Source organism: Dermacentor silvarum, chromosome 2 (genome assembly GCF_013339745.2).
Source record: "Dermacentor silvarum isolate Dsil-2018 chromosome 2, BIME_Dsil_1.4, whole genome shotgun sequence".
NCBI lineage: Eukaryota > Metazoa > Arthropoda > Arachnida > Ixodida > Ixodidae > Dermacentor > Dermacentor silvarum.
The window spans coordinates 200,591,177-200,603,744 of NC_051155.1; the positions used below are offsets into that span (position 1 = coordinate 200,591,177).

The window sequence follows — 12,568 nt, forward strand, 5'->3', positions numbered from 1 at the left end:
AATCGTTGAAGCGACATCGTGAACTTGGCTCCAACGGCGAAATCGCAGCCGAAACAGTCCGTATGTGCGTGGTTTCTTCGAAACTAGATTGTTCACGACGTTTGTAATTTGAGAAAACGTAGAAAATGGTAATGATGACATGCAGACAAACTACAATGCGCAAATTATTTAGGGGCTAAATTAAAATTTCTAAACACTCTTTTCCGGCCTATTTAGAGGCTTCATATAAAGCATATACAGTTTCCCCGCTTACTTGTGAGGACCAAACACGGCAGCAATTTGTGCTTTGAAAATAATTACTGAATACGCGTTATCTCCTTATCTTCATGCGTTAGAGGAAGCGTTTCGCTGGTTTTACCTGTCCCCTCGGTAAACTATGTGAGGCACGTTCATTATATTTCCTTTTAGTAGGAAGTATGTTTTGCGTAACGTAAATAAATGTTTAATCGGCGCAGGTTAATTATAGCTTTTGTGAAAAATCACTTATTCAAGCATTGCAAAGTGTCATACAGACGTTACCCGCCAGGTTTCCCTGAGTCCTAAAAGAAATGTACATACATGAGACCGAATTTACATTCAGTCGACATGGGGACGATGTTAAGTGTAATGTGTGGCGAAACTTTGACGTTCCTATCCTAATTAAGAGCTCTACAAATAATTACTGAACCCTTGTTCTTTCCCCCAATATTTGTGCGTTGTACGAGGTTTGCCTTACTAGAAACGGTTCCGGGCGCAAAATAAGATATGGGCTACGAATTTACACAAACAAGTACACGCATGCAACTAATTTAATTTCCCTTCGCTTCACTGCATATAATCGAATACATGCGCATAACAGGAAAGGAATTTGGCAGTTTCACTCGAATCACTTAGTGTTGTTAGCGATAACAAGGTTTAGCGTAGCGCTTGACGTTTCGCATTACGTTTTTCCGGTGTCCTGGCTGAACCAAACAAGGTACGTTAGTTATGTTATTTTAAAATAAAGGACAACTTATGGGTCACTTGCAGGCAAAGTTAAAGTGTGGGTGTTAAAAAATTCAGAGCCCTTGCCCAGTCGAGAAAATGGGGGTAATTAAGCGAAGCTTGTGGCAAGACGACACTGTCACACGCGTTTCGCCTGGGCTTCGGAAGCCCTCACGCTCGAATCGGACGACAAGCTTCGCTTACCCACATTTTCTCGACAGGGGAAGGGCTGGTAATTTTGTCTTTTTGGGTCCCACGTGTGACAAGGGCAGTTCAAGGGCGCGTTACAGGTCCCCGAGCCCACAGGGGTACGTGTCATTGAGCTTGGACTCTTTCTGCACTATCACCAGGATCGGCCCACTTTTACGCGTGACACCACCACCACCGCCACCCACATTTGTGAGCCTATAAACCTTCGCTTAAAAAGAAGAAAATATGGTATCTTGTACTTGACATCAGCTAAAAGCGAAAAGCTTTGTTCGGTGCTCCTTCTTAAGCTGAGGAAATTTTCAGATGTATATGCGCAGGCGGCGGGCTCACCTTAGACCACTTGGAGGCCCGCCAGGCGTACCGAGCGTCCTCTAGGACCACCACCTTGCGTGGCACCGGAAGGTCCAAGATCTGGGGCAGGCCCGATATGCCGGACAGGTTCCAGAAATCGCCAGGCGCGTCGCCCAGAGGTATGTCGAGCACGGTGTTGGACTGGATGTCTACCACGCTCGCGGTGGGCCGCGGAGGAACGTCCCTGGGTCTCGAATCGCAGCCGGTGTCGTTGCTAGCGTCGTTGCTGCAAGGTGCGGAGGCGGTCATCACAACGTCCGGCTCCGTCGTCGCGCAGAGGTCAGGCCTGTCCGGTCCGCACACCTCCTGATGAGAAGGAAAAAAAACGGAGCGAACAAGTCAGGGGCAGCAGTCGTAACTGGCCACACGCGCCGGTAATACGTGTTTTTAAACAGAGCGCGGAGAAAGTGTCACGCCGCGCAATGACGACGTTGCGATCAATCATAGAATAGATGTGTTCTGTCGGTCTGTCACCCACGGTGATAACCACGTGCAACGCGAATTAAACTCTGTCTATACAGCGTGGGCATCGCGCGGCGCAGAAAATACGCCGGTAAGAGGCTCCATGTCATGGGAGGCTAGCCTGTGTAGACCGGCTGGTTACCCTGTGCTGGGGTAAGGAGGAAAGGGAATTAAAGGTGATAGGAGACATCACAAAAAAATAAAAGAAAAGAAAAAAAATGATCTGCCCATGATGGTATCCATTGCATAGCAATACCACCGTCGAGAACCGACGCAGCTACAAGGTTTTGGTCATTCGCTATAGCACGCGAACTGACATGGTCACATTGGAAATTGACGGACTTCATAAACACTCTTCTTCACAGTTAGGGTCCGCATCTACAGCTCCATCTCCCGCCAGAGATATCACGAGCCGAATAAACGGTTATCTGCCGCCTGTGGCTCGGCGGGGCCTTCACAAACGCCTATTCATTTCGCCTCGCAATACGGCCGACAACCGTATACATGCGACGACTGTCCCTGGCTGCGAGGAGACAATTGCGCTACCTTCTTTGTGAATGTCGTCGTTTCGGTGCGCCTAGGAGACAACGTTCAACCGCATTAGACAGACCGGACAATCGCCCTTTGTCAGAGACCAGAATCCTCGGACAGTGGTCGAGAACGTCCTCGGCACAGAAGGAGTTGAACGCGTTGTGACGCTTTTTGGGAAGTGGCCTTAGTGACAGATCGACTATGAGAAGTGTTGCACCCCATGCACATCGCAACCACGTAGTATTTTTTTCCCCTTTTATTATTTTTTTAACGTGATAGAACCACGATAAGGCATGCCGTAGTGAGGGACTCCGGATTAATTTTTACCACCTGGCGTTCTTTAACGTGCACCCAGTGCCAGGAGCGACGTTTATTGAGGTTTATTGAGCGCGACAACATGGCTGCTCAACTCGATCCAGTACTATATCCATTGATTGAATTGCAGACCCTCCCTAATTTTTAACAATATCGCGCGAGCGTCGACTGCTGCACGGCATTTCAGCGCCTGATAACGGAGAGCAGCGACGAGATCGAAGACAGAATGCACATGCGCGCAAGGCATAGCCCAGCGTCGTTTGCTACGCTGTTCACTTCAGGAGGACACACACCTTGGCAGTGCTATCTGCGCGTTGAAGCTAAACGCGATAAATAAGGGGAAAAAAAAGATTTTTACAGAGCAACGCGGACAGCTAATTCGAATAGCTGGTGAGTTTGACATACGCGCGCTTATCCGCATCCAACGGCCAACGCCTGCCACAGGATGCAGCCATCGTATAACGCCTTCGAATCCGGTTCGCACGCGGCCGCGGCAGCCAGAGATGAAGCTCACGATTACGCATACAGAGCGGTGACCGCCGAGACACTCGCTTATCGGAGGTGACATCGCGGTTGTTATCATCGGGAGCATATACTGTAAGTACGTGACGCTTCGACAAATTCAGGATCACTCGGCACCACTTGTAGCACGACTAGACGGGAAATGCGACACGGTGAGAAAAGGAGGGGGGCACGTGCTAGAAAGAGCGCTGATCGACAAATTTGCTTCTCTTATCCGACCGCGACGCTCATTTCAATCCACGCAGGTAATCGGAAAGCGTGAGCTGGAAACCTGAACACGGTGACTGCGCAATGTTTTTGTCTCCCCTCATTACGACTTCTTTCTTTCTTTTCTTATATCTCACGTTGTAAAGCTCAGTGATGTGATAACTGAGGAAGCATATATGCCGTAGTGGTTTCCAATGAGATGATCGGTATCTCTTCATAATGTTTTGCGCTGTCTGCCGCGTACGAGAAACATCGCGGTGCGGTGGATATTGCGCCATTATTTCCGATGTAAGCGATGAAGAATTTTCTGGCAGCTTCTCAAAAGAGGCGCTAGTACTCGCAGTGCATTTTTTTTTTTTTTTTTACTTCTTATGCTTTCATTTGGCAGAACTTCTGCCGGCTAGCTATAGAGTCGCTGCCACGTCCGGTCGCTGCCAGGCATATAGTGACGTCAACCATCGGGGCCATTTTTACCTTCAAACACGATTGAACTGAACCGCATGAAATCCGCGCCACGCATGCGCGATGGTTCTGGCGGAAAGTCCGCTGCGCGGCATCGGCTGCTGTTATATAGGTATATATAGGGGACGTAGTCTGCGACGATCGCCTCTGCGATACTATCGCCTTCGCGTGACGTAGTGCTCAAACAGCCAATCAGCTCATCTGATTTTGCTCAACCAGCCAGTCAGCGCGCGCCTGACGCCTGACGGTGGCACTGTCGCCGCGAGGCGATACTAACGCCGAAAGTGATAGTCGCAGAATGCGTCCCTAGTATACCTACGTATACTGTTTACTACAAGCGTGAGCCTGCGCGCAGAGCCTAATTATTAAATCACAAAGCAAGAAAAACAAAAAAAAAATAACGAAATACGCAATGTAACATTCAGCGTGCGTGTGCCGAGTTGCGGGACGTCGTGCAATATTCACACGAGGTCTACTCGAGTTTTACAAAGCTCCAAGTTGCGAGGCGAAATGTGCACTACGCGTTCGGCGCACCTGGCGGCTCGTAAAGCACCGCGGAAGAGAGCGTTTAATATTTTCCGAGTTTCCGCTCGCTGCTCACACGGACATCCGAAACGCCAACAGGCGGCTTCGCGAGACGATTTATGGTTCGCTTCTAATAAATAGTATGTACTAACGCGGCGGCTTTTACGACGCCTCGCACCATAAATGTTTGCGTTTCTTCGTACGAAGATGCTTTCACTGTACCCGCCTCTGCCGGAAACTCAATAAATCATTTACAACTCTCTCTCTCTCTCTCTCTCTCTCTCAGAATACTGCTGCCTTTTGTTACCGCAATGAAAATATCTACCACGCAATGGCTTAGCTGGATCTATACGAAACTGAGAAATAATTTAACAGCGCTATATGGTTACGCTAAAGGATTATACTAAATGGATAAATAGAGCTGATCCCTGCCCGAGCCGGAAATATGGTGGTTTAACCGAGAACTTCATCCTCGTTACACAACCGCCGAACTCCGCCATGGTTTCTTTCCTTACTTACTTCACTTTTTTTTTCTTCATTTGTACGCTACATTTTGTCTAACTTGGAACAGAAAAGGGTCCTGTGTAGAACCGTCGTTCTAACCCGCAAATTAAAAAAAAAAAAAGGTTTTGTAGTAGTCGATTTATAAGCAAATTAAATGTTCCGAGACCACGGGCAAGGACGCGAACTACACATCCCGCGGCCGAGGCTTTCTCCCGTTTCCTCGACCTATACGTCCGCGAGTGACATTCCTTTCCTGCCTTCTCCCACTTCGGAGCAGAGGACCCGCAATTTGTGTCACAACCACCGCCCCAAGAAACATGCATCCTTGTATTTTCTTTTTTCTTTCTTAATGTTTCTTGCTGCGCAGCGCACTTCCTGAGGCGGTCCTACCGCTCGTTCCTGCTGCTGGTGCTGCTGTCTATTTGTGCACCGCAGGCGCCATGCTGATGACATCATCTGACTGTCGGGTACCGAGTGGCTGGTTCGAGAAGAAGGGCACGCGGGCTTTCGCTTTTGTTTCTTTCTTTCTTTCTTTCTTTCTTTCTTTCTTTCTTTCTTTCTTTCCTTCTTTTTTTTTTTCGCGGCGTGCATCAGTGTACCTGTCTGCTTGTCTGTCTGCACTGCCCAAACCCGTTGAAGGGAACGGTTGGGAAAGCAGTGCTAAAATGTGTACTGTGTACTGCGTGTGTATACTGTGTACTGTGTCACGTGTAAACTATGTGTTTCTGTCCTTGCGTTTCCTAGCGCTGCTTTCCCAACCATTCTACCATGAACCAGCTCACCAAGATCAAAGTTCTGACGGTAAGGGGCTCTTTCTCCCTGCCCTCGTGGCCATTTTGCAAGAAGGCGATGACCCAGCCTTTCTGTGGATAGGTATAGGCAGGTTTAAATGGGATTCAACTGGAGAGGTTGGAAGCAGTCCGCCTCCGGCTACACCCCCCCCCCTCTCTCTCTCTCTCTCTCTCGCTTTTTCACTTATATGCAAAAAATAGCTTCGCTTTAAAAAGTAATATAAATTAGGAAAAAAAAAAACACTTAAGGGCGCACAGACACTCACACTAACAAGAGTGAAAAAAAAAAAAAAACGAAACATAACAACGAAGGCGAGTCAATGCACAAAATCGTTCCTGTAGTGTTTCGCGCACATGTCCGTACTTCCAAAATGTATTTTACTGCACCGAAAGCTGCTTTTTCAAGGCCACTAACTGGCCATGGTCCAAGTATTGTCCCGAGGGACAATGGATGATTTCCCAGAGCCCTAAGTATAAAGCGCATCTGTTGCCTTTGCCGTGCGTATAACGGGCAGTCCAGTAGCACGTGGGCAACGTCCTCGTCCGCCACTCCACAAGAACATGACGCGGAGCTTGCACAATGAATTTTATAAAGAACGTGTTTTGTGTATGTCACACCAAGGCGAAAGCGGTGGAATTATACGTATCCCCACTTAGCGGTATCTTCCCATATGGACTGAATTTCAGCCCATGGTATGCGGCATACAAAATTTATCTCTTGGACTGTTCATCGAACCATGCCGCGGATGATATTCTCACTGGGAGTTTCCGTAATTTATGTTTCGAAGTTCATTGCTGAACAATGGAATGGCGTGTTCTTCTCCATGTGCGTGTGCACGCTTCGCCAATTCGTCCACTCGTTCATTTCCATGCAGTTATGTCGGTATGACTGGGGACTCACTGAAATGCAATTGATGACCACGAGTTCTCGCAACTTGTGTCCGCTCAGCAATTTTCGCGATTATCTTTACTGTGTGCACTTTCTGCCCGAACGTTGCAAAGCAGCTCAAGTGCAGATTGTGAATCAGCGCACACTACCCATTTATCTGGAGGCTGAATCGTCACAATTAACCTTGTCGCTTCCAATATCGCGTAGAGTTCTGCCGTCCTTTGTTTGGTAACACGACGGCGCTTAAATATGCGTTGTACTCTTAATGTCGGTATAGCTAAAGAACACGCTGAACAGTCTTTGGTGCACGATCCACCCATGTACACCTGTTTCGCGCCGACATGTTGGTTGTACATTTGAAACAACACTAATTGCACCGCAACACGATTTGACAAACTTCAGACTCCTTCATCATTAACTCGATGTTTAAAAAAACTCGTAGCCCTGGATATATTCATGACAGTTGCGATTTATCATTGTTCAAAAACGGGAACGATTGAGTCTTACCCAACCAAGTGTGAATGTAAATTACATCCATTTCTCAGTGGCAACACTTCCGATAGCTTGTGGCGCTGATGCTGAGTAAATATACTAAAAATATACCGCACTCTCTCCCTCTCCCTCAACACAGTGACTGGAGGCTATCGTGCTTCTGCGATGACCAATGTGCTTCACGTCGACTTAGGAACTCCAAGAGAAACTCGAAGACTTTTTAAAATCAATAAGTGCAGCTTGTTGTCTCCTGAGCGTGACACAGCGTAGAAGACACGTTCTGTGTTCGTCACGGAAGAATAAAATAGACTTTATTCGAGTCTCCCAGCTCTAGTTGATTAAATTTCTTGTAGAACTGTCCCAGTGAGCGCTTGCGGACAGACTCATGTCTCAGCGGAAACGGGATTTCTCACCCCATCCTCCTTTTTCTAGTCAGTCTGACTTGCAGACACGCTGCGTCTTGTCTAGTCTCTCATTACAGTCATTATAAAAAAATCTGCAGCCTTTCTTTGATTTATGGTTGTTTCAATATACATTCTGCTGAGATACAACAGAATATCGATACTGCCTGATTTTTCCACGCGGTGCACATGAAATGTCCGTACTCTTGTCTCTTCTGTGTCTCCTCCACCACCCCTCGGCCCCCGTTCTCCTCTCCACCAGACTTGTACACGTTACAGAAAAAAGTAACCGATTACAATAAGACATTACTTGTTAGAAAATGTAATCGATTAGTTACCAATTACTGTCCCACGAAAGTACTTGAGCAATGCAAAACTGGAAACTCTCTCCATGTGCGGGATCGAGAGTAGGGCTGCGTTGTAACGTGCGAACACCACGCGCACAAGGTTCAGGTTACTCAATGCCGCGATGCTCGGATCTGGGGCCTTTTTGAAGAGCAGCGCTTTATTGTTGTTGGGGTTCGGAGAAGGCGCTCCCGGCAAGGCCCATGAAACGGTGGAAAAATTCGTATGAGAAAAATCCTTAGATGTGTTGCCCGTTACAGCTTATCTCGTCAATAAGGTAACTGATTACATATAGTTGGTTACTGAAAAAAAGTAATTGAATTACAGTGTTCGTTATGAGTAGAAACCATCCTCGATGATGATCAAAGTCAATGCGAAGCATTTCTCCCCTGCACGTGGCGCAAAGCTCGAACGAGCTCACGTCCTCCCGGGGAACGCTCGCTCGAGGACCACCGCCCGCGCGGGCCGCGACACCCTGACGATGTACGACAGGAACCAGAGGTGGTCGTAGACGCGACACGTCACACCAAATTCGCCTTCGACAAATTTGGTCCATTGTTGTATCTGCAAGTAGAGGCCTACGCGCAACGTAGCGCACCTAGCGCAACCGAGCCACGTCTCTTTGTGGCGCGCACACCCGTGCCGGTAAGCCAGCAGCGGCGACAAACTCTGTGACCTTGAACGGCCTCGCGTTAGACCTTGGCTCCGACCAGGCAAAGAAATGCTGCGCATTTAAAAATAATCGATCAGTCAGAAAACTTCCAGAAATATAACTGATTACCATGTAACTAATTACATGAGTTCGTTACGTGCAGGTCTGCTCTCCACATGTATGATAGTGGGTTGCACAATGTCTACAGTCGTTCCAGCTGAATTTCCTTCGTACATCTTCTCGTTTCAATTAGCGGAGGCAGAGGTGGAATTCACTGGCAATGAAATGTCCAAAATAAGGCGCGCCTTAGGTCTGACCGGTATGGTAGAGTGACTTTCCTGCCCTGCCCTGGCTTCAACGGTATACCTCAGGGGCAAATTTTCCACCGCAAGTCCTTCACGCACGACAGTTAGCATAATTTCGCCACTCTGCACTGCAATTCGATTGTTTTTCGACATTTACAGAAAGAGAGAGAGAGAGAGAGAAAACGGTGTTGACCGTGACAGCTCCTTTCAACGCTTTATTCCTCTATAAAAATAACGTATAAATGCGCAACACTGGTGACCTGCGATACAAACATTCACGATTTTGTGACAATATTTTTTGACACTCAAGAGGGAGAGTAAATGAAAAAAAAATGGCAGTTTCACCCGACGGGCGAAGCATTGACAGTGATAGAGCAAGGTTTATCGTTGAGCTTGAACTCCTCGGGTGGTGTTCTAACTATACGCGGACGCAACATACGCGGGTGCGCCAAAATTATATATATATATATATATATATATATATATATATATATATTCTGGGGAGTAATTCAGTCACGAACGTAAGACATGGTCTGAGCAACCTTGGCGGTTGCATAGCATAGCATCTACCTCGCGTATACGGTATAGATAAACATATAGCCTACACATACCTAAACATATGCGGAACATGACGGCGACGGCGACGCCAACAAGTCGCTGGAGTGTCCATATGATTGATATCGCAACAGGAAACACTATTAGATGTATTCACGTTCCTGCGTCAACTAATTTAGCTACGATTAGAGGTGTGCGCATAGCTAAATCATCGAGCCGAATGAGACCAGCCCCGCTGTGTCGGAATGGCTATGGCTGAACGCCAGGTTTAGAGTTCGATTCACGTCCGCGGCGGGCGCACTTCGATGGAAGGAAAGACAGGAACACTGGCGTGTCGCACTTTGGGTGCGTGTAGAATGATCCGACGTGATAAAAAAAAAGAAAACAAAACGTATAAGCTTGTTCAGTTGCATAAATAAATAAAGCCACTCTAAATTGTCCGAGAACACAACCAGAAGTTCACAGTACTGCAGATTAGTGGACGAGCGCAAGTACATATGTCAAGACACTTGTGTGGGACGCGCTCCTGATGGGTAAAGCAGCAGTCAAAGCATCAGGCAACTATAGCAAGGCGAGAGGAGCACAAGACATATCGTAAATGAAGCCGTGCCTGGTCACACTCAGCAGGTTTCTTATAACGCGTGCTATCGCTAATGTAGCCAGCGCAGAGCGGAGCACGCGCCTCGCGCGTTCTAGACAAGTGTCTTGACCTCCGTACGCATACGTAACCTTTAATGTTTAAGAGCGACGCAACCTCTCCAGCCGCAACCTACTGACATTTTCGCGTGCTTTCCACAGCAGCGATGCAGCCTTTTCTAACTTCTGTGAGCGCTCGACCTCAGAAATCGTGTTCGTTGACACTAAAGTAAAGGCGCTCTTGCATTGGTTTCCCAGTTCATGTGCATAGACTTAATGTGTATCACCGCAGCGAATTTTCATCCGACGAAGGTTCTGCCTTCGCCCTAAGAAAACTCGCAACACTTCGCTTCCCTTGCTTGGCGTATTAAGGGGAGGGCGCTGTCAGCTTCTCGAATTCACTTTCAGACGCCGACTTAGAAAAAAAAAAAAGCGCGTAATGTTCGTTGTCGATGGCTGGATGCATTTGCTAACGTTATGTACGCTGGCCACAGTCCTTCAGCAGATTCTGCGTGACTGTCCTCGCTACAGTGCTCAGAGACGATCGTCTGCGACTGCGCTAACTCATTACCAGGGCAAACCATTTTGGAATGCCGTCGACCTCGTAAGCCATCGCAGCAGAGGGACACGAAGGCACTGCTACATCTCTTAAAGAACAACAGACCTGCATGCACAAGTGGCTTTAGCCTGCATTGGTGTCCATTGTGCTGCAAGCTGATCCTGTGCTGTGATAGTGTGCGGTGATCGTGACTGGTTGTGATCGTGACTGGCTGAGCTCCCTATATATACGTTCATCTTTAATTCCAACCGGATTTCCCGTTCTAGTCAACCTCCCTACATTTCCCCTTTCTTTTGTTTCCAGTTTGTATAGTCGTAATAATTGGTTGTCAAATCTTAATTAAAATAAAGTAAAAAATACTGCTGACCACACTGTAACTGTCTACCACCGTGTTGTCTATATAGCTACATCTGCTGACACCTGAACGGCGGCGGTTAGCAGTTAGAGTGCAGTTGAAGGGGTAGGAAGAGAAGAGAGACTGAGACGATAGAAGTTGTTTACTTAATGTACAATGTGGTAATAAATAAATAAATAAATAAATAAATAAATAAATAAATAAATAATAAATAAATAAATAAATAAATAAATAAATAAATAAATAAATAAATAAATAAATAAAAGCGACTATGTGAACACGAAAAACAATAGTTCGCTTGCGCTGTGCCTTCGTTATCTTTTTGGCCACTATAACTGTTCTTGAGAGCCTCTGGATAGCCTACGAATTGCTTCGTGAAATACACGGGCCCAGGCTTCTACGCATGCCCCAAGAAAGAAAACGCCATCATTTGATAGATCGAGGTCATCGCCGCTATAGGTATACATCATACACAGAGTGATATCGGTCACTGGAGCGATTTCTAAATGCAACTTTTCAATACAACGGCACGCCATTTCTCAGATAGCTGCAATTGAGAAGTCTTAATATTAGCAGTTCAATAACATTTACTGCATTCTTTTGTTTGGTTCGCGGGCAGTAAAGAAAGTAACGAATTGCCACACATTTGACCATTATTAAAACGAGCCCTATATTTCTTGGGAGCGGTATAAAAGAGGTTAGTGCTTTGTAACAATAGACTAAGTGCTTGAAATTTTAAATGTAAAGCAGAACGGAAGAAAAAGGCAGCAATGAAATGATCTCGGGGAAATACAGAATGGCGAAATAGAAGAAAACGTTCTTTCCGGCTCATAATATAGGGCACAAATTATACATACCGAAGCTATTAGTATAAAACTATAGCGAATGGAAAACTCAGCATGGAATCTCATCTGAAAATAATTACGACAGTCATAATTAAGTTAATTTTCTTTAAAGCAAGAAAAGTATTACACGCTAGACAGTATGAAAAAAAATTAAAGGTAGAAAGAATACATGTGCAAGGACGCCGTGTAGCTTTTCGGCTTCCGCAAGAGCTTCTTGCGCGTGAGAAAAAGCAAATGCCAAGACAACTACTATAGTCTTTTCGCTTTCAGGAGCCGTCGAAATAGTTGTCAATACTGCATGACGGTACGCTAGTAAGACGCAGTGAGAATTGGACGCAATGTCTGACCAAAGATCTCTCGATGAAAACTTTTCGCGAACCTTGTAACTATAATGCTCACTATTAATTTAGGCACCCTGAAGGTGCCTATTATTCCCACCTCGCGCGAAACATTGTGAATCGTTTGAGTTGCCGATGCGATGGGTTAGTTCATTGATCGCATAGTTCATTGGTCGATTCACCGATTGGGTTTATACGTCCAAAGGCTACATTTTGACCACCCTGGATTCTTTTAACACGCGCCGAAATGCCAGTGCTCGGACTCTTTCGCATTATATGCCCCAATCCAAATACAGCCGCCGCCTCGCCTTAATTGGGGTCCGACCCGCGACGCCGCGTGCTCTGCAGCGAGA

The 12,568-nt window shown here is 46.6% G+C and overlaps 1 protein-coding gene and 1 long non-coding RNA gene across 4 annotated transcripts in view; one reads left to right on the forward strand and one right to left on the reverse strand.

Moving 5' to 3' along the window:
- Positions 1-1,440: 1,440 nt before the first annotated feature.
- LOC119440655 (A disintegrin and metalloproteinase with thrombospondin motifs 7-like) overlaps positions 1,441-12,568 on the reverse strand; it is a 133,997-nt gene continuing 122,869 nt past the window's right edge. For all 3 annotated transcript variants that reach the window (XM_049662146.1, XM_037705546.2, XM_049662147.1), the window contains one exon: positions 1,441-1,830. In XM_049662146.1, coding sequence (XP_049518103.1) covers positions 1,456-1,830 — 375 coding nt within the window. In that variant the 3' untranslated portion in view covers positions 1,441-1,455. The remainder of the gene's footprint in view (positions 1,831-12,568) is intronic.
- On the forward strand, positions 1,857-5,469 carry LOC125943273 (uncharacterized). Its single transcript, XR_007465712.1, has 3 exons — positions 1,857-3,506; positions 3,600-3,634; positions 5,420-5,469. It is a non-coding gene; the product is annotated as an uncharacterized LOC125943273 (long non-coding RNA).